Genomic DNA, 19,295 nt, shown 5'->3' with positions numbered 1-19,295 from the left:
AAGTCTATTATACAACGGTAATAACTATCTCAATGACACGTATATATTTAATAATAACACTTCTCGATCATTCCAAGAATATCGATTACAAAAAAAAAATCATGAGTCATCAATGATTATTTGTTCCTTTTTAAAGATCTACCTTCTAATTATAAAAGGTACAGTAGTACCTAACTACTTAGATCCAAAGTCAACATAACATGCTCCTCAAAGGACAGTTCATCTTATTTTAGATAAGATCCCAAATGAACTGGTTCGTGTTATCAGAGAGAAGAGGAACATCGTTGCCAATGTCTCTTCTCAAGGGCTCAATCCCTTAAGTACCAATCCGCTTGTTCGAACACATTCATTGTTGAATTTATAGATCTCTCAAATCCTACAAGCTAATATCTTGACAGGTTGATCTACTAAATAAGGGTTTAATGACTTAAAATAAGTTAGCTTGATCTTCATTATTAAAGATCAATACTTTCATTTAATGAAAAGATTTTATTGATGATTAAAGATAAGGATCCAATAATGGATGTTTTCTACTTAATGGCGAGTAATGCATACTTCGATTTATTGTACGATTTAATAGCTTATTAGATTCAATTAAGAATCTCATCATAAATGATGCATAAAATCCTGTGATGGATTAAGCCATTTTTAATTCGTTTAATAGCGGCAAGATTCTAATTAAATATGCTCCCAGTTATTAATTGATTATTTATGGCAAGTCAATAATTAATTACACTTCCATTCATATTATTGTCATGATAGCAATATTAATCCATATTAAAGGATGCCGTCATAAATGACAATAACAGTCCTGTGAAGGACATTGCTTTCATTATATTGTTCAATAATGACGAGATTCTTATAAAGATGCTCTCATTAAATTCGTTGAACAATCGTGGCTACAATACTAAAAAGGATGCTCCCACTCAATATTATGATTTTAGTGACTAGGATCCAATAAAGGATGCTCCCACTTAATCAATTCTAGTGACTAGGTTCCATTCAAGGAAGCTCCCACTTAGTTATTGAACTAGAGTGTCTAGGTTCTTATAAAGATCCTCCCACTCAATCAATGTATCATCAACACTAACTTTAAAGTTGTGTTATCTTATTATCTCTCAATCACACAAATCATGTCAATATGAGATAATTATTTAGATACTACCAGAGTTCTAAATAGTTCTTATTATTTCATAAAAACACATTTATAATAGCAATTTTAATAAAGCAATAAAAGCTAATTAAAATTCTAACAAAGATTATTAACTCGGATAATATAATATTGTGCACTTATATAGTTAATGAACGGAAACACGGTCCTTCATATTCTATATTTAATTAAAGCTTAAGCAGTTATGCATATTCAAATATCATAAAGGCAATTTAAGACAATTCATAAATGAGTAGAGAAATATTTAATGACACATTCATATGTTCATAAATAATGTAATAAAACATAAAGAATGAAAAGATTCATCCTATCTGGAATAGTCTTAAAAGACTACAGTCCAGAAAACCTCGGATTATTTTTGACACAACTCTTGTATTAAAAAATAAATCCAAAAATGAAAGTAATAAAACTAGCGGGAAATTTTAGATCTTGAGCTGGAGCATGAGCTTCTCAATAACTCGGGCTTGAATCCGACATTGCTCAATAAGCTCACCAACACCACCGTGCTCCTCCATATCTATTTTGCAACAAGAAAAGAAGTATGCTCATGAATAATTATCCTAAAAAACAATAGGATATCATGAATTTTTTGGTACACTACCAGCATTCTTCTTGTTCTTTTCAAGCTCGGCTATGTACAAAGGACAGTTCTTCTTCCAATGGCCTTCAATGTTGCAGTAGTGGCACTTGCCCACAATTTTACGCTTCTTCTCTTTTCCTTTTCCACTTCTCTTGAAGTTTCTCCTTTCCTTGTTAGCGGGAGCTTTCCCTTTCGAAGTACTAGGACGTGCCTTTGATGACCCAACTCCAGAAGACATGTTCTCCTTGGATTTCGGAAAAGAACTTTTGTCCGCATATAGAGCCGACCCTTGGATCTCAATAAGTGAATCCCACTTTTTCTCTCATCCGTCAGATCAATATCTAGGATTTTATTTTATACAGTAGTATAAAATATTTGATGTTGAGAAAATCTAGGAAATTGTATTCTCCTAGATATTCTCCTAAATATCCTCATAATATTTAGCCTAAATATTAAGAGAGAATATAGAAAAATATATCTCCTATTTATTCTCCTATATTTTAGGAACAAAAAAAATAAAGGTTACCACACCATTGCAAAAAACGTCCAACACCGTAGGGGTAGGCGATATTTTTGCTTCACCAAGGCCCAATAGATTTAAGTCCATTAAATACTTATTTACTTGTCCAACAATAAATAATAAGTTTATTTACTTGATGTAGCAATAAATAAACAGATTTACTATAAATATTTATTTAATTCCCAAAATACCCTTTTTGGAATTAATGTTGTCAATCACTATTACAACAAGTGAGATTATAATAATAATACATACTATTAGATTAACGTTCTTATCCGCCTTTATCAAAGCCGAATCGGGGATGATGGACCTAGTAGTAGAAGCTTAACAATCTCGATAAAAGAGAAAATATTCTTTTTTCTTTTCTAATCGAATTGTCTAGTCCCTTACAATACTCCACCGTGTAATCCAGGACTGAACCCAACTTTGATACTAGAATTATATTTACTCATCATAACGAGTGTCCACTGATTTAGTCAGTACGTGATCATGACCCTCCAGGTTCTCCCGTATCGAGATAGGTCAATTTGTTCCGTTATACCTTTCTCGTTACATGTAAGCCCTAAGCATCGTTACTTTCCCAGCGAAAGATTCAACCGAACGTTAGCCAACTTCGGAAGTGTGCACAATCAATCAGTTCTGGAATCAACCCTTAGGTGAGAAAACATTAACCTTCTTTCAGGAAGGCTGAATTCCGTATCTGTAAAACACTTTCTTCTACAATCATGTCCCGACTTTCCAAGACACCTATTTGATCAGCGTTTAACTAGCCTTTAACGTGGTGAGTCAAAGAAGCCGGTAACATGATCTAGAAGTCCATGATTACTTCAGGATATTAGATCAAGCGTCACTGTTACCATCATAAGTGGCCTCGGCTAGTGCATCGTAACGGTCCTTAAACGATGCATCTATCCAAACTAAAGCCTGTCCCAGGTCGTACACCTTCTGCAAGTTTATAATGCTCCCACTGAGTGATAAACCCTCACTCATGTTCCACATATATGACTTTAGATAAGGCTTTCCAGGCGCATATCAGTCATCGACCAAGTTTTAGTTCACCGCCAAATCTCGGATGCCCAACATGCGATTCAGTTTGATACAAAGACTATGGATGATAGTTATTATTGATTCTGAATGTTATTAGACCTCAACCCACTAATTATATGATGCTACTAAAGTAACTTCTTATCTTATTTTGTAATCATCATCTTCTAGTGGGCAATATTCCTAACACAAGGAGCTTCATGCCATCACAGAGGCGGTTCTTAAATGGCGCCAATATTTATTGGGCCACGCCTTTGTGATTCGCACGGATCACAAGAGTATCAAGGAGCTCCTCCAACAAGTTATTCCAACTCCGGATCAGCAATCTTATGTTCGGAAACTACTCGACTTCCAATTATGTATTGAATACAAGCCAGGACCGTCCAACCGGGCCGCAGATGCACTATCTCGTGTTCCAGCAGAATGGCCGATTCAAGAGCTGCCGACCGAATCCTCCCTCATGGCACTAGTATCGGGTCCTTCCTTCGACATTGTTAATCAGCTTCGCCAGGCCAACAACTCGGACCTATATCTACTCGACCTTCACCGCAAATATGCGGATGGTTCTCTATCACCGTCCGGAATGGCTTGTTGCTCTTTCGCGGATGATACGTTCTCAGCTCTACATCGCCGTTGTGTAAGACCTTGATTCGTGAGTTTCACGATACACTGATCGGTTGGCATGCAGGCATCAAGAGAACTATGGCACGGTTGGCCGCCAATTTGATTTTGGCCTCACATGCACCTCACCGTCACCGATTATATCGCAGAGTGCATTCTCTGCCAACAGACCAAGTACTCGACACAGGTTCCAGCCGGTCTACTCGAACCGTTGCCAATTCCGGACTTAGTTTGGGAAGAGGCGACTATGGATTTCATCACCGGCTTACCCTCATCGATTGGGCTGACCGCTATCATGGTTGTGGTGGATTGCTTATCCAAATATACCTATTTCGCGCCACTTCCAATGAGTTTTACAGCGGCTCGCGTGGCCGGTCTCTTCATCGAGTCGGTGGTACGATACCATGGGTTCCCGCGGACCTTCATCTCGGATGGGGATCCAGTTTTTATGAGTGCCTTTTGGAAGCAACTCTTCAAACTCAGTGGCACAACGCTTTCGACGAGCACAGTGTATCACCCCCAAACTGACGGGTAGTCAGAAGTCGTGAACCGAGGGCTGGAGCAGTATCTTCGGGCTTTCACATAAGAGAAGCCATTGTCGTGGGTCGGGTTACTTGGGTGGGCCGAATACCACTACAACACCAGTCATCACTCAGGCTTGCGTATGTCCCTCTTCCAAGCACTCTATGGTCGCGCGCCACCGACCATTCCAGCCTATACTCCAGGCTCTTCTTCAATCCAAGCGTCGACGACGAGTTAGTCTCACGCGATGAGCTCCTCCGCAAGCTCAAGCAGAATTTGTTGGCGGCATAGCTCCAGATGATAGAGAAGGCAAATGCTCATCGCCGAGAGTCTAGTCTCCAAGTGGGAGACCAGGTTCTTGTACGATTACAACCATATCGACAATTGTCCGTCGCCAGGGGGCGCAACCACAAGCTGTCCAAGCGGTATTACGGCCCGTTCCCGATCACTGCCCGCATCGGACCCGTGGCGTACCGCCTGGCCCTACTCACAGACAGTCGTATACATCTAGTGTTCCATGTCTCCGTTCTCAAGCCATTCAAGGGATCGGCGACCACGCTCGGTTTGGGAACTGCCACTCAGTGTACATAACAACCGTCCAGTGGAGGAGCCACCCACCTTGTGCGCCACCCGCACAATATTAGTGAAAGGCTCTCCCCAGCAACAGGTCCCCGTGCAATGGAAGGATGTCCCTATGGAGGAAGCGTCTTGGGAGCCATTCGATGCGGTCCGCGTGGCCTACCCTGGCCTCCACCTTGAGGACAAGGTGGTTTTTGAAGGCAGCGACAATGATACGATCCTGCCCAAGAAGCCCATGCCACACCAGCTGAGCCCAGAGAGGAGAACAAGCCCAAAAAAGTAATGACGAGATCGCAGAACAGTTGGGCCGCTGACACATGAAGCCCAAACCACCAGGCTGGATGCAAGAGTTTGTACGCTGAATCAATATCGCTGCTGATGCGATAGTACTTCTTCTAGAAGGAATTTCATGACGTTGTGTTGTCTTGTTTTTATTGGTTGTTGCTAGAATTCTGTTAGAGGATAGATATTATGTAAAGGGAAAGAAACGTGACTCTGGGATGATGATCAATTAAGAAAATTCTCTATTCTTTCCTGGAAATAGCTTTTCGCCATTGATAATCTTGTAGCAAGGTTGTATCATATTATTACATGTGTTTTTTTAAGACATTCTTATATCTTCATTTGAATACTAAAAAATGGATGGTTACGGTCTTTGAGTACGCAACGTCTGATTGGAAATATTCCTCCATAACACGCATGACGTATAGTGTACATTATAAAAGAGAGGACTTTGCTTTACGTTGAGATAAGAATGGTCTGGTAGAGACGTGAATAAATTTCCGAAAAAATAGAAGAATGAAGTGAATAAATCATTTTATCCATATTAATATAATTATTGTTCAGGAAAATCTTTTTACCATATATAATTATTTTGTAACACTTGAATTAAAAAAATATTTTAGTTGCATTGATCCTTTTGCCATATACATGTACAAGAAGGGCAGTGTCATCTCGTCTCTACATTTAGAGAGATAAAGTGTATTTTAGTGAACGAAAATATGGTGAAAGAGAGGAGTTCTCTCAAACTAAGAGTACCTACTTCAAATTTTGTAGTGGAATAAAGTAAAGCTTGAGGACAATTACTGAAAGGTAGAGAACTCAAGGAGACGGAGGGGGAAAGCCAAAGAGTGAGGTTGGCCCCCCGTCATGAGGTTTATTTTAATTTCAAAGTATGACTATCCATTTTGTATATACAGACAATAAAAATGATTAAAAACGTAAATACAGACAATCAATAAACATATTTTTAAATTAAAATAGATTATTAGATGTTGATCCATAAGAATGTCACACTTGTGTGTTGTATAATGACGATCTCCAATATAATGACGATTTTATATGAACGGATGGTTGCTTTAATGGAATTGGATATCGTCTATGTTAAATTGACCGTAGAATAATATGTCATTGCATGTTATATTGTTTGATAATACTTTTTTTTTGTTCTTATTACCACTACACATAATTTAACACTACATTAGATGATTGATTTGGTAACATACACTTTTGTTTAATGTTTTGTTCTTGTTAATACCCTATATATAATTTAATAGTAAATTAGAGTATTCATTTAATAACAAATTTAGAATATATATAAAAGTACCGTTTTAAATAATAGGACAAGTATTTTTTAGGCCGCGCCAAAAAAGAAAGAAAAAAGAAAGAAAGTGAGATTGTAAATCGGATCGGATCACTGATTTTTAAATCAACGGTTTAATTTTAAACGATTTAGGATTTCACCGAATCGGGTCGATCCAATTTGTACTTTTAATCGGTCCAGTCCGATCTAAAAATTTTAAATCGCGGTCTACACTGGACCGGATTGGTTAGTATTAAAAAGAAATTAATTAAAAAATATGTCTAAAATAGTAAGTTCCTAAATGGTCCAAAAGTGGACCGGACCGGTTACTATCTAAAAAAATATAAATAAAAATAGGTTAACATAAAACGATCAAGTTTAGAACGTTCTAAAACGGTCAGTTTAAAACAGTCTAAACGGTCTGAAAAAGTCTAAACTAGACGGGATCGTTTTAACCGATTTGGTCCGGTCCGATTTTTCTCTTATTTGATCCGGTCCGGTTTAAATATTTTAAATCTGTTTAGACCGGTCCGATTTGATTTTTTTTACCTGTTTTAAATTAGATCGGACTATGCACACCCTATTATTTTCTTTAAGGGCCATTGCTATCTAACAAATTTTAAATTTACTTTTATGGAACTAGATAACCTTTCATTTATATTTGTAAATTAGACTTTATCAAAATTAACCAAAATTAACATATGAAACTAAAGACAATCATGTAAAATTCTATTTTATTAGTGAGGCCACGTCATTAAATATAACTAGATTTTAAATATGTTTAAAAAGTTAACTATGATGCAAATTCAATGTTTCAAATGGCCTCGAATTTTTCGTTCTTTAATTTCATTTATAGATATTTACATTTTCAAGTTTGTTGTCATTTCAAATGATTGTTTTCGTTTTTTTTCATTTATAGATAGTTGTAATCGAAAAAATGGCATTAAGAACTCATGTTTTTCATGTCGTTTATAGAAGGGGAGCAAAACGGAAAATGATGCTTATTGTCCCTATTTTAGAATTGGTAGATTTCTATGTTCATTTTTTTTTTTTTTTTTTAAATCTCACATTTATATTAAATTTTACACTTAAAATGAGCATTGATTTGGAATTAAAAGTGGAATGGAGTATCCAATTCATTTCCCGAGCATAAGTGTCCTAAACCCTCCGGTAACTGGCATTTGCAAGTTTTGTTTTGTCGTTTAAAATGAGTGTTTTTCGTGTTTCCATGTCGTTTGTGATCCTTGCCTCTCCGCTTCTCTCGTGTCATTTCCAATTATTGGTCTACAGTAACACAGCTCTCTGCACCCTCACGGCTCTTCACCATCAACACCAGAAGCCAACCCCCTGAAATCACGTCTTCCATTTCAACCCTAGAAACCCAGAAATGAAGATAATGGTGGCGATAAAGCGCGTCGTCGATTACGCTGTCAAAATCAGAGTCAAAACCGACAAGGTACCCAAAACCACAAGATCTCTCACAATCAACCCTCTGCATCCAATAATAGAATTTAAATTTCTTGCTGTTTTGGGTTTAAACTTACAGAGCGGCGTCGAGACGCAGAACGTGAAGATGTCGATGAACCCGTTCTGCGAGATCGCTCTCGAGGAGGCGCTCCGGTTGAAAGAGTCCGGCGCGGCGTCGGAGGTCGTGGCGGTCAGCGTGGGACCCGCCCAGTGCGCCGATACGCTCCGGACCGGACTCGCCATGGGTGCCGACAGAGCCCTCCACGTCATCTCCGGCGAGTCACTCCACCCTCTCTCCGTCGCCAAGCTCTTCAGAGCCCTAGTACACATTGAGAACCCCTCGCTTCTCATCATGGGAAAACAGGTCTATAATCGTTTTTATATTTAATTATTTTTATTTCCAATCTTATATAATGCACTGGCACATCCTCAATTGGATTAAGCATTTAAGCACAGATTAGGAATAACCTTTAATCTCAATGTTATAAGCTCAACGTGAAAAATTTGTTATATATCATAAGGATTCAATTCTCGCCTTCACATTGAGAATTCCGTGCTTCTCATCATTTTTGGTGTTAGATGTTTATTGGATTCGTATTGTTTCATGCGTTGTGTATTTGTCTGTGTGCGGTGGAAATTACAGGCTATTGATGATGATTGTAATCAAACCGGGCAAATGGTTGCTGGACTGTTGGATTGGCCTCAAGGGACTTTTGCTTCAAAGGTTAGATTATAAATTTTTGTTCTCTCTCTTTTTCAGATGTTCGTGTATGAATTCATTAAGTAATAAGAAGATTTGTGTGTTTGTTTCTTGTTGAGGCATGTATGAGCGGTTTATTTGCTTGTTCCATTGGTTTCTTCTTGACTTATTCAACATGTTTCAAGCTTGATGTAACTGGAGAATGTTTAAACGTTAACAAGGATGTTTAGATTTAAAGAAACATAATTTTACTTTATTGAAACTGAGCCGCCCGACAACCAAACATAAAAACCAAAACCGAACGCCCCCACAGCCCAAAGCCCGGACCTAACGCTAGAAAAGCCCGTTAAAACTGAGGAAGAGACGAAGGAGAAAAAACATTGAAAGAACCAGCTATAAGGGACAGACCCCCGGAAAAATCCTCATACCAAACCAAGAACCGCCAATCGAACCCCACAGTCTGTCACAAAGCCGCTGACCAGCCACGTAGGCGATCTCCGATTGAATATGCCTTGAAATTAGCCGAGGAGGAGAAGAGCCACAAACCCACGTCGTGGTGTATGTCTTAGATGATTTCAAAGCGGTCGGTTCCATCTCCTGAAATAGACTTTTGTTCCGACCTCCCCAAATCAAGCAAAGCACATCCAAAACCAAATGCGACAACACCTCCTTCTATAAAAGGAAACCTCCATAACCACTTGGCGAGAAGGGTGTTATTTTTGTTGATAATTTGCCCAATCCTGAGACTGGCCATCTCTTTGCTCTTGCAACAATTTCTATGATGATTTATTTATTGCTAGTTCTAGGTGGCAAAGAAGTGTCTCTGTGTTAGAAAGGTTCAGTCTTGTTCATTCATGTGCTCTGTGTCAATTTCACATTTTTGTTTTATACTTGGCGTCATAGCAAACTTTTGGACATCAATAAATTCATGCAGACTATGAAGCTAGGGCTTTTAGATGGGTTAAATAGCGATTTATTCGACCTTAATACTACTTCATTACAATTGAACATTTGGACATCTAGTTGAAAGAAAGTAAAAAAAAAAAACTACAACTCACTTCACATTGCTTAAAAAAATTGGTAGTTTGGGCAGATATTGACATTTCTGTAGTTTGTTCTTTCTTTAAGTAGCTCAAGTGCAGGTGTTCAATCGATCTGTGTTAGTATAAGCAGTGACGAGAACCAACTCCTCTAAGCTTGCTTTCATTTCTTTGTTCCTCGCATTATAGAGTGCATAGAGTATTTATGCAATTATTCCATGAACTTCCAAGAATTGAATGGAAGTCCTACAATCTCACAGCTTGTTTTAGTAGGTTGTGTTGGATAAGGAGAAACAAGTGGTGACCGTGGACAGAGAGGTCGATGGTGGTCTCGAGACTTTGTGTTTGGACTTGCCAGCTGTGATCACGTAAGTATATCGTGTTTTTGTGTTCGACCCGAGTTTTTAATTTATTTCTGTCTTCAATTCAACTAGATGATTTATTAGGCCTAATAAATTTTCGAGCAGATTAAATCATGTAACTCAGTCAGAAAAGAGGGATGTTTGACTCAAATAATGCCCATGATAGCGTTGTAATCTTTGAAAGTCTATCATTATGAGCCAGCCATTCAAAATACATGGACAACCTTGAACTTTTTTTTTTTTTTTAAGATTTTCCTCTTAATCCATCCTTAATCAGCGATTAAACATCAAATTTCCCTTTAAGATCTTGGGTAAAAACCAACTATGTTAATTTACGTATTTATTATTTGGCTTATTTTACGCTTTTCGAATTCTGTGGTCTGTTGGGATTTGGGACTGTTTCAAGTCCTTTTCTGTAAGGAATATTGGCTCTAAAGGTTAACTTGGCTGGTCCTTCAACTCAAATTGAGTCTGCTATTTTTTTTTTGCACAAATTACAATTACGTAATGGTGTAGATATTAGACAGAAAAGAAGCAAAACCTAGGTAGTCGAGGGGAATTTTATTTAATTCTAATACAAAAAATAGTTTAGTAACAAGAAATAAGCGTGTTTTTCTTCTGATTAAAGTCAGCCCCCCCCTCCCCCCACATTTCTTCTCCATTGTTGCTGTACAGAAAGGCAAAGATGAAGATGAAAGGGATGATAATCATAACCGTTGGGCATAAATTGCCAAATAATAATAATCCAAGTACTAAATCAACCTTTATTTAAAAAATTTAGGGACCTAAATGCAGATATTCACATTATTTAGGGTTATGGTCTTTATTTAACTAATTACTGTCATTGCTGTCTTTGTAGGACTGATTTGAGGCTGAATCAGCCACGCTATGCTACACTCCCAAACATAATGAAAGCAAAATCGAAAGCCATCAAGAAATACACCCTCGAGGATCTGAAGGTCGAGATCGAGTCCGACCTTGAGATCGTTGAGGTCATCGAGCCCCCGAAGAGAAAATCCGGAATTGTAGTCTCTTCAGTCGAGGAGCTCATCGACAAGCTGAAAAACGAAGCTCATGTAATTTGAAAAGAAAAAAAAAATTACAAACCTCATCGCTTCTAACCAAAATGAAAAAAAGTGGCACTCCACAAAAGCCGTTGTCTTCAAATAATACGACAATAAAAAAGGACGAACTTTCCCAATACTATTAAATTGGGCTCGGTATATTTTATTGATAAGATCTCAATCATGATGACATATTTGATTGTGTTTATCTCCTTGTTGACATAGCTTGTGGTCTCAAGGTCAGAATCTTTTGTGCTGTCATACAGCATATACCTCTAGGGTGGTTGATTTTCTTCACTAAACTAGTGTCACACATACAAGTTGCTCTTTATAAAATTGCACATAACTTATGATCTTCCGCAAGTTTCGATTGCTACATGTTTTGGTTCGGTAATCCATCACTATCATTGCACAATTTCTTGCTATGCATTTCTATTCATTTAAAAGAAATATGAGAAAAAAAGTCAGTCCCCTAATGTATTGGTGTCGTTGAAAACGAAACAATGATTTCTTAAGTTTACACAAGCTCAGCGCTGAGGTGTCAAACAATTTGTCAGTTAGTGTCTACGCATAAATACCGGTTTTCTTGGGTATTATTTTAACTTATTAACAGAGCAAAATATATTCTATAGTAGTGGCATCATCTTTTTTTTTTTTTTTTTTTAATACTGAGTATACAGATTATTATTTTCTCAACTAAGTTCTAATTAATGGAGCCAGACTTTTGAGATTGGGAATTGTAAATCACGTGGCTTAATTAATGAGCCTTTTTTTTTAGAGAGAAAAATAAAAATCAACACCATCAGTGACAAAAGTTACAGAAACGAAACACCGTAATTTCATCTTGGAAACACTGTAATAAGTTACTATCTGGGCCTTTAATATTTGGGCCCAAATAATTTAGGGTCCACCAAAAAGTGTTCTTTCCCAAGAAAGGACTCTGACCAACGAAAAAAATGAGACGCGGAGGCTCGCATAACAGTGCTCGTACTTTATTCTATCCACGTGGCTATGTTTAATTTGCCCATTCCAAATGACAGTCTTAACCTTCTTTTTATTTTATTCCCTTTATATTGCTTACTACGTTTAAATTACCATTTTTATTTTTATTATCGTATTGCCGAAGATCCCCAATTCCAATTTATTTGTGCCCTAAAACTTCATTGTTATTTTGTTTGAAGCTCTTCGATCGATTACAGGTTTTTACGATAAACACATATTAAAGAATTTGGCTTACGGAAAATTCTATGGATTCTCTGGACAATGGAAACTGCTGGGATTTATTCGATTATCCCTTCATTGCTGATAACCAAGCCGATAATTTTCTCTGGTCCAATAACAGGTCTCTTATATATACATGTATATGGATGCAAATACCTCTCTCCATTTCATTTTCAATGGTTTGATCCGAACATTATTATTTTTTTTCTTTTTGTAGCAGTGTAATGGAAATTGATTTCTCTGCAAGTGGTGGAAGTGGAATGAACGGAGATGATGACGGCGATGGAGCTTCCGAAGGAAAGGAAGAGAAAGATAGTTTGCGTAAGAGGTGAAATACACGAATTTGTCAGATATCCTTACATTCGGTTTCACTAATTTTTGGACAAAGATTGAATGAGTTCCTGAATCCGCGATACACAAAAGTATATTTCAATGATTTTAATGTCTCTGCTCGCGAAGAGAAGACTATCTAGTGTACAAAACGGTCTTTTGGTTTTGTGAGAAAATGTTTACTTTAGCGTATTTCAGGAACAAAGGAGAGCCTAAAGATAATCTTTTTTCAACAAATACTTATGGATTTTAATTTGGATTGTGGTTTTTCGGATGCATTATATGTTCAGGGTACGCACTGAATCTTACAGCAAGCAAGGGAACAAGGCTTGCCGTGAGAAGTTGCGGAGAGAGAAATTGAACGACAAGTATGTCCAACTACTTAATTCCCAGTTGTAATCACTCAACTATACATATTGCTATTCTATAGTTTTATTTTTATTTTCATTTGAATAAAATGAACCCCATATATATGCATCTGCTATATTTTTCACACATCTGTGTTTTCCATCATTTTTTAATTTGGTTTACTCTGTCCAGAAAAATAAATTTAAAAGAATTGGTTTACTCTTTGTTCCTGTGTTGGTGTGAAGCTTGGCGATGCCATGTTGTTATTTTTGTTTTAGGTTTTAGGTGTATATATGTGTATGATATGATTTATTTATCTTTCTCTTTTAAGGAACGTAGATGTGTTTTATGACCTATAAACTTTGTCTGTACTTCAGGTTTATGGAACTGAGTGCTGTATTAGAACCTGAGAGACCTGCGAAAACTGATAAACCTGCTATTATTGATGACGCCATAAGAGTTATTAGCAATTTGAAAAATGAAGCTCAGGAACTCAAGGACACAAATGAAAAGCTGCTGGAAGAAATCAAATGTTTAAAGGTTAGTTTAATTGGTTCAGTTTTGTCTGTTTTTGCCTTTTCATATCTTCCTTCTTCCCTTATCTTGTATTTTCCCTTCCTTTAATTACTTTTAAATGGTTCGAACAGGGCTTTGAGTTGCTTTTTAGCGTTACAAGTTAAAATTTGGCCTTTTATGCATGCACAAATTTAGTTGTTAAGGATTGCCCGTTCTTACTTTCTATATTGTGCTATCATATGCACAAATTTTTTGAAAATTTTGCATAAAAAGTTAGCAAAGGAAAATAAACATGAATTTAGGACATCATTTATATGGCATCAAAACTACTAGATTATCCGTCTTTCGTTGGTCGCGATAACCCTAGATTATAAATGTTCCTTAGAATTAGTCCGGCATTGCAATTTTAAAACATTAAACAGAGCACTAACTCCTTGAACCTTCATACTCCATCCCATGTATTATGTTTTTCATCCCTAATTATATAATTTAAACAGTTGACTTGGAGATTTGATTTTTTATTCTTACAAGTTATAAATTTGACCTTATTCACATACACTAATCTAGGGGCTACCTTTATTGTTAAGATTATTATTATTATTGAATACACATGAATTTAGGAGAGAATCTGTGAACAAGCTGGCAGTGCAGTTTGCAATGTTCATGAGAAGAAGTGACCCCTTTTGAATCCTTTGTTTATACCCCTTTGAATGCACAGTCAGAGAAGAACGAGCTGCGCGAGGAAAAGCTCGTGCTGAAAGCGGACAAAGAGAAGATGGAAGTGCAATTGAAGTCCATGGCCATGTCAGCTCCTGGGTATATGCCGGCGGCTTATCAGAACAAAATGGTGTATCCGAGCTACAGCCTCGTCCCGATGTGGCACTACTTGCCTCCCTCGACCCGCGACACATCTCGTGATCACGAGCTCAGGCCACCCGCAGCGTAATTTCATTTTCCTTTTATTTATTTTCTCGGCCCGAGCTTTGCTAGTTAATATATATGCTTGTGTTTGTTGATGAGAAAATGACCTGTAAATATTTGGTGCAATCCATCTCGATTTGCTGTGATGCTTATTTATCATGTGGGGGCAAATGTAACGGTGAACTCATTAGGAATGAGTATCAAATGACAATCTAATTTTCGAATAAATTGTTCCTATCCACTCTTTTGCCTTGATTCATGCTGTGTCTTCAGATATGTTTTTGAGTATTTTTTTCCTCCTGTCAACTCGGGAACATATTCAACAGCATATATATATAGCGTTCAAACGTACTGATTCTTATTTTAAGTATTGAGTCAATTCTTGCGTAACTTTCCATGTTTGAATTACAGATTTTTGTTAGAAAATATTTAAGTTTTTAATTGGGAACTGATCTGAGTTTCATTTATTAATAATGTGTTTTTAGCAACTATTCTTCAGATTATGCGCGATGATATTTTCAAAGCATAAACTGATTTTTTTGGAATAAATTAGTCCATAGAAGTCTTGTCTCAAAAGATATTGAACATTCATTCTTATTTATTTATTTATGAAATTCAAGACCCTAATCAACTTAAACTTTTTTACAATTTTGAAATGTATCATAAGTTTTACCCTAAAATTTCTAAAACGTTTTAAGTTTTATTTCGCTTCTTTAAAGTCTTGAATATAATATAACTAGTTTTCTATTTATAAAAGTAACAAGGTACTCGACCAAATTGTGAAAACAAGTTGAATGTTGTTATGGACCATTTTGATAAATCAAACAAGCGATAAAAATATCGAAGAGAATGGATTTTGCTACACTCTTCTACTATTGATTATAGTCTTTCTCTCTCTCTCGACATGGTTGTTCAAGGCTCAACAATTGTTTCCTCTTTGAACCCCAACTTTCATGAAGTTGCTATCTTTAAGCTCTACTTCTGATTTTTTTTAACCCACATAAATAATTACTGCCCAATAATGAAATTTATTGCCCCTTACGACGCTAAAATAGGAGATAAAATGCAATCAAGATTGAGAAATGGATATTTATGAAAAATATGAGGTCATTTTCATTTTTTTAATACAAAAAAACCTACTAGAATAAATGGTGGAGAGATGAATAAATTGTACCTACTATAACCTCACCTCATTTATTTTTATCGAACTTGAGTAATTCCGCCGATTCTCATCATCTCGTATTTTACCCACATCAATAATACAGCTAAAGCATTGAATGCTTTTTGATACTTCACAGTAGCCTCCAACATCAAATAAGTAGAGTTCCATCGTGTAGGAACATCTAAACATAGAAGAGCCGATGATTCAATTTGCTAGGTGGTTGCCACTTCTTTGAACTTGGCTAAACGTGTCAGAGAAGATCTCACATATCGAACGACAACTCGAATGGAGGCAATAGAAGGGGCCAACTCTTTCAATCCATCATTGACAACCAAAGTTGAGTATGTGACATGCACATCTTATGTGCAACCACTCCCCATTTAAAAGTAGAAACTTGGGCCTATCCTTAACTTTCTTCTTTATCTTCTCTATGGCCGTATCATTCGAGGACATTGTCAACAGTAATTGATAATATCTTTGATATTCCCCAATTGTTGAAGCACGCAAGCAATTCATTAGCGATAGAGAATCTCCCTTGTGACTAGAGATTTGAGAAAATGAAACGATACGCTTCTTCAACACCAATTCTTTGCTGATCCAATGAGCCGTTATGCACATGTAGTTGATATTCTGAATAGACGTCCATGTGTCGGCTGTTATGGAAATTCTATTTCGACGCAACTCTTCCTTCAACTTCACTTTCTCCTCCAAAAAGAGCTTGTAAATATCTCACGCAAAAGTGACATTTGACGGAGCTTGAAACTTTGGATTCAAATACGCCGAATAACATCGAACACCTTCAACTTCAACATGTCTAAATGGAAGCTCATCTATTAGTATATAGACGGCTAATGCACGTCTCAATCCCCCCTTTGATCATGCCACGAGCTTTAACTCACTATCTTCATCACAACTCTTCTTAAGCAATGCCAAAGTTCTTTTCCCTTTTTTTTTCTTGTTGAAAGTGTGGGTTTTTGGAACATAAATACATGTGAGCTGAAGATATCTCATTTTTCTTTGAATTGCAAGCGAATTACTTTCCACAAAAGTTACATTTCGATCGCCTCCCATCATCAATCTTACTGAAATTATTCCAAAATTGTGAGGCATTCTTTCTTTTGTGTATCAGTGAAAGTGCTTGCCTCACTCTTCGCTTCTTCACCGTTTTGAGGCATTTCTCTGACAATTTTGTTCATTATCATTGCTATTTTTTTGTATGAAGTGCAAAAAAATCATATAAACAGTATAATAATCATATCAAGAAACTCATGCATATACAAAATCATGCATTAATACATAACAAGCATAGATTATACCATAAGATTACTGTCACCAAAGCATAGATTACAAGCATGAAGATAAGAAAAAAAAATCCATCAGAGTAAGAATTCATTGATACATAATAACATGCCAAAAAGTGGTAACCCACAACCCAAAAACAGAAAGCAACACTTCACTTAGACGTAGGGACTCGTTTTCAAATAACAGAACAATAACAACAAAATATTTTTTTTGAAATTCAAGTAAATGATTACTGAATAATTTTCTTCTTAAACATACACTAAATATATAGGCAAACACATACAGACTTGGACCTGGGACAAAAGAGCCAAATAAAACAGTGACTGACCTCGGACTTGGACCGTCGTCGTCGTCGTCGTCGTTGGACTGACCTCGGAGTTGGACTTAACACGAGATGTCCCTGTAACGAGCTGTCAAGCTTCTCCAAGAGCCAAAATAAATCATGAAAAATAAGACATTAAATCAGAAAAATAAATACCATCTCCATTGTCCATTGATAAATATTTAAACAAAATCGATTTTCAAACATCAAAATCAGATTTAAACACGAGAGAGAGAGAGAGAGAGAGAGAGAGAGAGAGAGAGAGAGAGAGAGAGAGAGAGAGAGAGAGAGAGAGAGAGAGAGAGAGAGAGAGAGAGAGAGAGAGAGAGATATGATGTACCAGGCTGGGCGAGCTAGACTGGCTTGGCCGGCGAGAATTAGAAAAGACGATCGGGAGAGAAGACATGGAGGGAAATTCTGAAAAAATAAGGTCAAGATATTTTTCCCCTTCCCGTGAAAATGAAAACAATAGGAAATCCTTCATTTGTCACCAATTTCATAATATTTTTCCACTTTCGACCAAAAGACTAATTTTGCCAAAAATGCCACCATCTATGTCAATAATGTTGACATCTAATAGTGAATGGCAAAAATAGATGTCAACATTGTTGACATAGATGGTGACATTTTGGGCCAAATTAGTTAAACATTGTTGACATAGATGGTGACATTTATTGACATTCATACCATCCCATGTCGAAAAGATAAAAATACCCTTTAGACAATTTTCGTAAAACTTGTCTAGTTCTTGTTTTGATTTAGCTTCTAGTTTAACTAATCCTAGTCGAAATGACTTGTGATAGTGACCTCATGGATCCAAATGAACAAAGCCTAAGCTAACATGCTTGGACTCAAAAGTTCACAAACCTTTTCCAAGTTTAGCTTAATGTCAACTGACTCCACTAAAGAGTTGACAATGAGAATCTCTCGGTTCAAATGAATTTATTTTCTACTCAAGAATTCAACTGAATTGTGATGAGTGGATCCACTTAATATTATCTATGTTTACCCTTCATGAATATCAGCAGCTAGTCGAGATTTATAAAGTTACCATTTTACCGTTCTAACTGTTATTTCCTCAACTCCTTTGTCGCTTGTGAATAAGTTAGAAACAATGTATTGACGAGGACAAGTCACATTGATTCATCTAAAAGAGTAATGACTCAATTTGGACACTGGCCAGTTCATTTATTCACATTCCAAGGAACAAAGAATGAGATGATATACAGTGCATTTCAGCAATCTTGTACATGAATTCCATGTATATGATATCTTCACAAAGTTACTCATGACATCTTCATAACTTAGTACTTCACCAATAGGTCCTGTTCAGAATCACATAGTGAATCCGAACTCTGACTTTCTCAAATGAGAATAGTAAGCTATGAAATACCATGTCTCATTTCAGGATTGAGGTACGAATGATGCAATTCATACATAGTTACTTCGAAACATAAGAGGTTAAATGGTTTGTTCTTATTTTGTCTCTAGAAGTGCACTTGTCAATTCAGCACCTTCAGAAGATACCTAGAAGAACTATAAAGTCTCCAACTCTCTATGCCCCATAACCAGACATCATAGATTTTCCTAACAATCGTACTGAGATCAATAGTCCTTTGATCCTTAGATTGCGAACGTATTGTTTTGAGCAAACCATGAAGAGTTTGTTCATGCAAATCTATATTTGTCTCTTCATATGTTGTTAGGGTTGTTTAAGGACTAAATACTATAGTTTATCATAAAGCTTCAAACAGAAAAGGAAGAATGAATGAACGTTTCAACTTTTATTAATGATTCAGCAGTTACAAGCAAGAGTCTTCGTGAGACTTTATTACATCAAATGTACATAAGTAAAGACTACTACTCTTCTTGTGGGCACCATTGACAACACGGCCATTTTCTCTCGGTTAGCCACTGCACT

At 36.7% G+C, this 19,295-nt stretch overlaps 3 protein-coding genes across 6 annotated transcripts; all 3 read left to right on the top strand.

The window, feature by feature from the left end:
• Positions 1-4,755: 4,755 nt before the first annotated feature.
• On the top strand, positions 4,756-5,320 carry LOC149393418 (uncharacterized). Its single transcript, XM_089618020.1, has 2 exons — positions 4,756-4,957; positions 5,061-5,320. The coding sequence occupies exons 1-2, from the start codon at positions 4,756-4,758 to the stop codon at positions 5,318-5,320; spliced, it is 462 nt and encodes a 153-aa protein (XP_089474146.1).
• Positions 5,321-7,869: 2,549 nt separating this feature from the next.
• Positions 7,870-11,460, top strand: ETFBETA (electron transfer flavoprotein beta). The gene is made up of 5 exons (XM_089616881.1): positions 7,870-8,075; positions 8,166-8,450; positions 8,730-8,810; positions 10,100-10,194; positions 11,048-11,460. Exons 1-5 carry the CDS (start codon positions 8,007-8,009, stop codon positions 11,271-11,273), a joined length of 756 nt encoding a protein of 251 aa, XP_089473007.1. The 5' UTR covers positions 7,870-8,006; the 3' UTR covers positions 11,274-11,460.
• Positions 11,461-12,356: 896 nt separating this feature from the next.
• Positions 12,357-14,845, top strand: LOC149393416 (transcription factor bHLH104-like). Of its 4 annotated transcripts, none has more exons than XM_089616886.1 (5): positions 12,357-12,594; positions 12,694-12,801; positions 13,094-13,171; positions 13,529-13,691; positions 14,386-14,845. In XM_089616886.1, exons 1-5 carry the CDS (start codon positions 12,500-12,502, stop codon positions 14,611-14,613), a joined length of 672 nt encoding a protein of 223 aa, XP_089473012.1. In that variant the 5' UTR covers positions 12,357-12,499; the 3' UTR covers positions 14,614-14,845. The 4 variants fall into 4 exon arrangements, with proteins under 4 accessions (XP_089473012.1, XP_089473009.1, XP_089473011.1 ...); XM_089616883.1 differs by having other exon boundaries at positions 13,094-13,198; XM_089616885.1 differs by having other exon boundaries at positions 12,691-12,801.
• The last annotated feature ends 4,450 nt before the right edge of the window (positions 14,846-19,295 follow it).

Source organism: Urtica dioica, chromosome 6, assembly GCF_054948205.1.
Source record: "Urtica dioica subsp. dioica isolate 48M chromosome 6, U.dioica_male_clone48M_v1_H2, whole genome shotgun sequence".
NCBI classification, from domain to species: domain Eukaryota; kingdom Viridiplantae; phylum Streptophyta; class Magnoliopsida; order Rosales; family Urticaceae; genus Urtica; species Urtica dioica.
The sequence above is the reverse complement of the archived record's forward strand: the minus strand, read 5'-3'. Positions and strand labels throughout refer to the sequence as shown.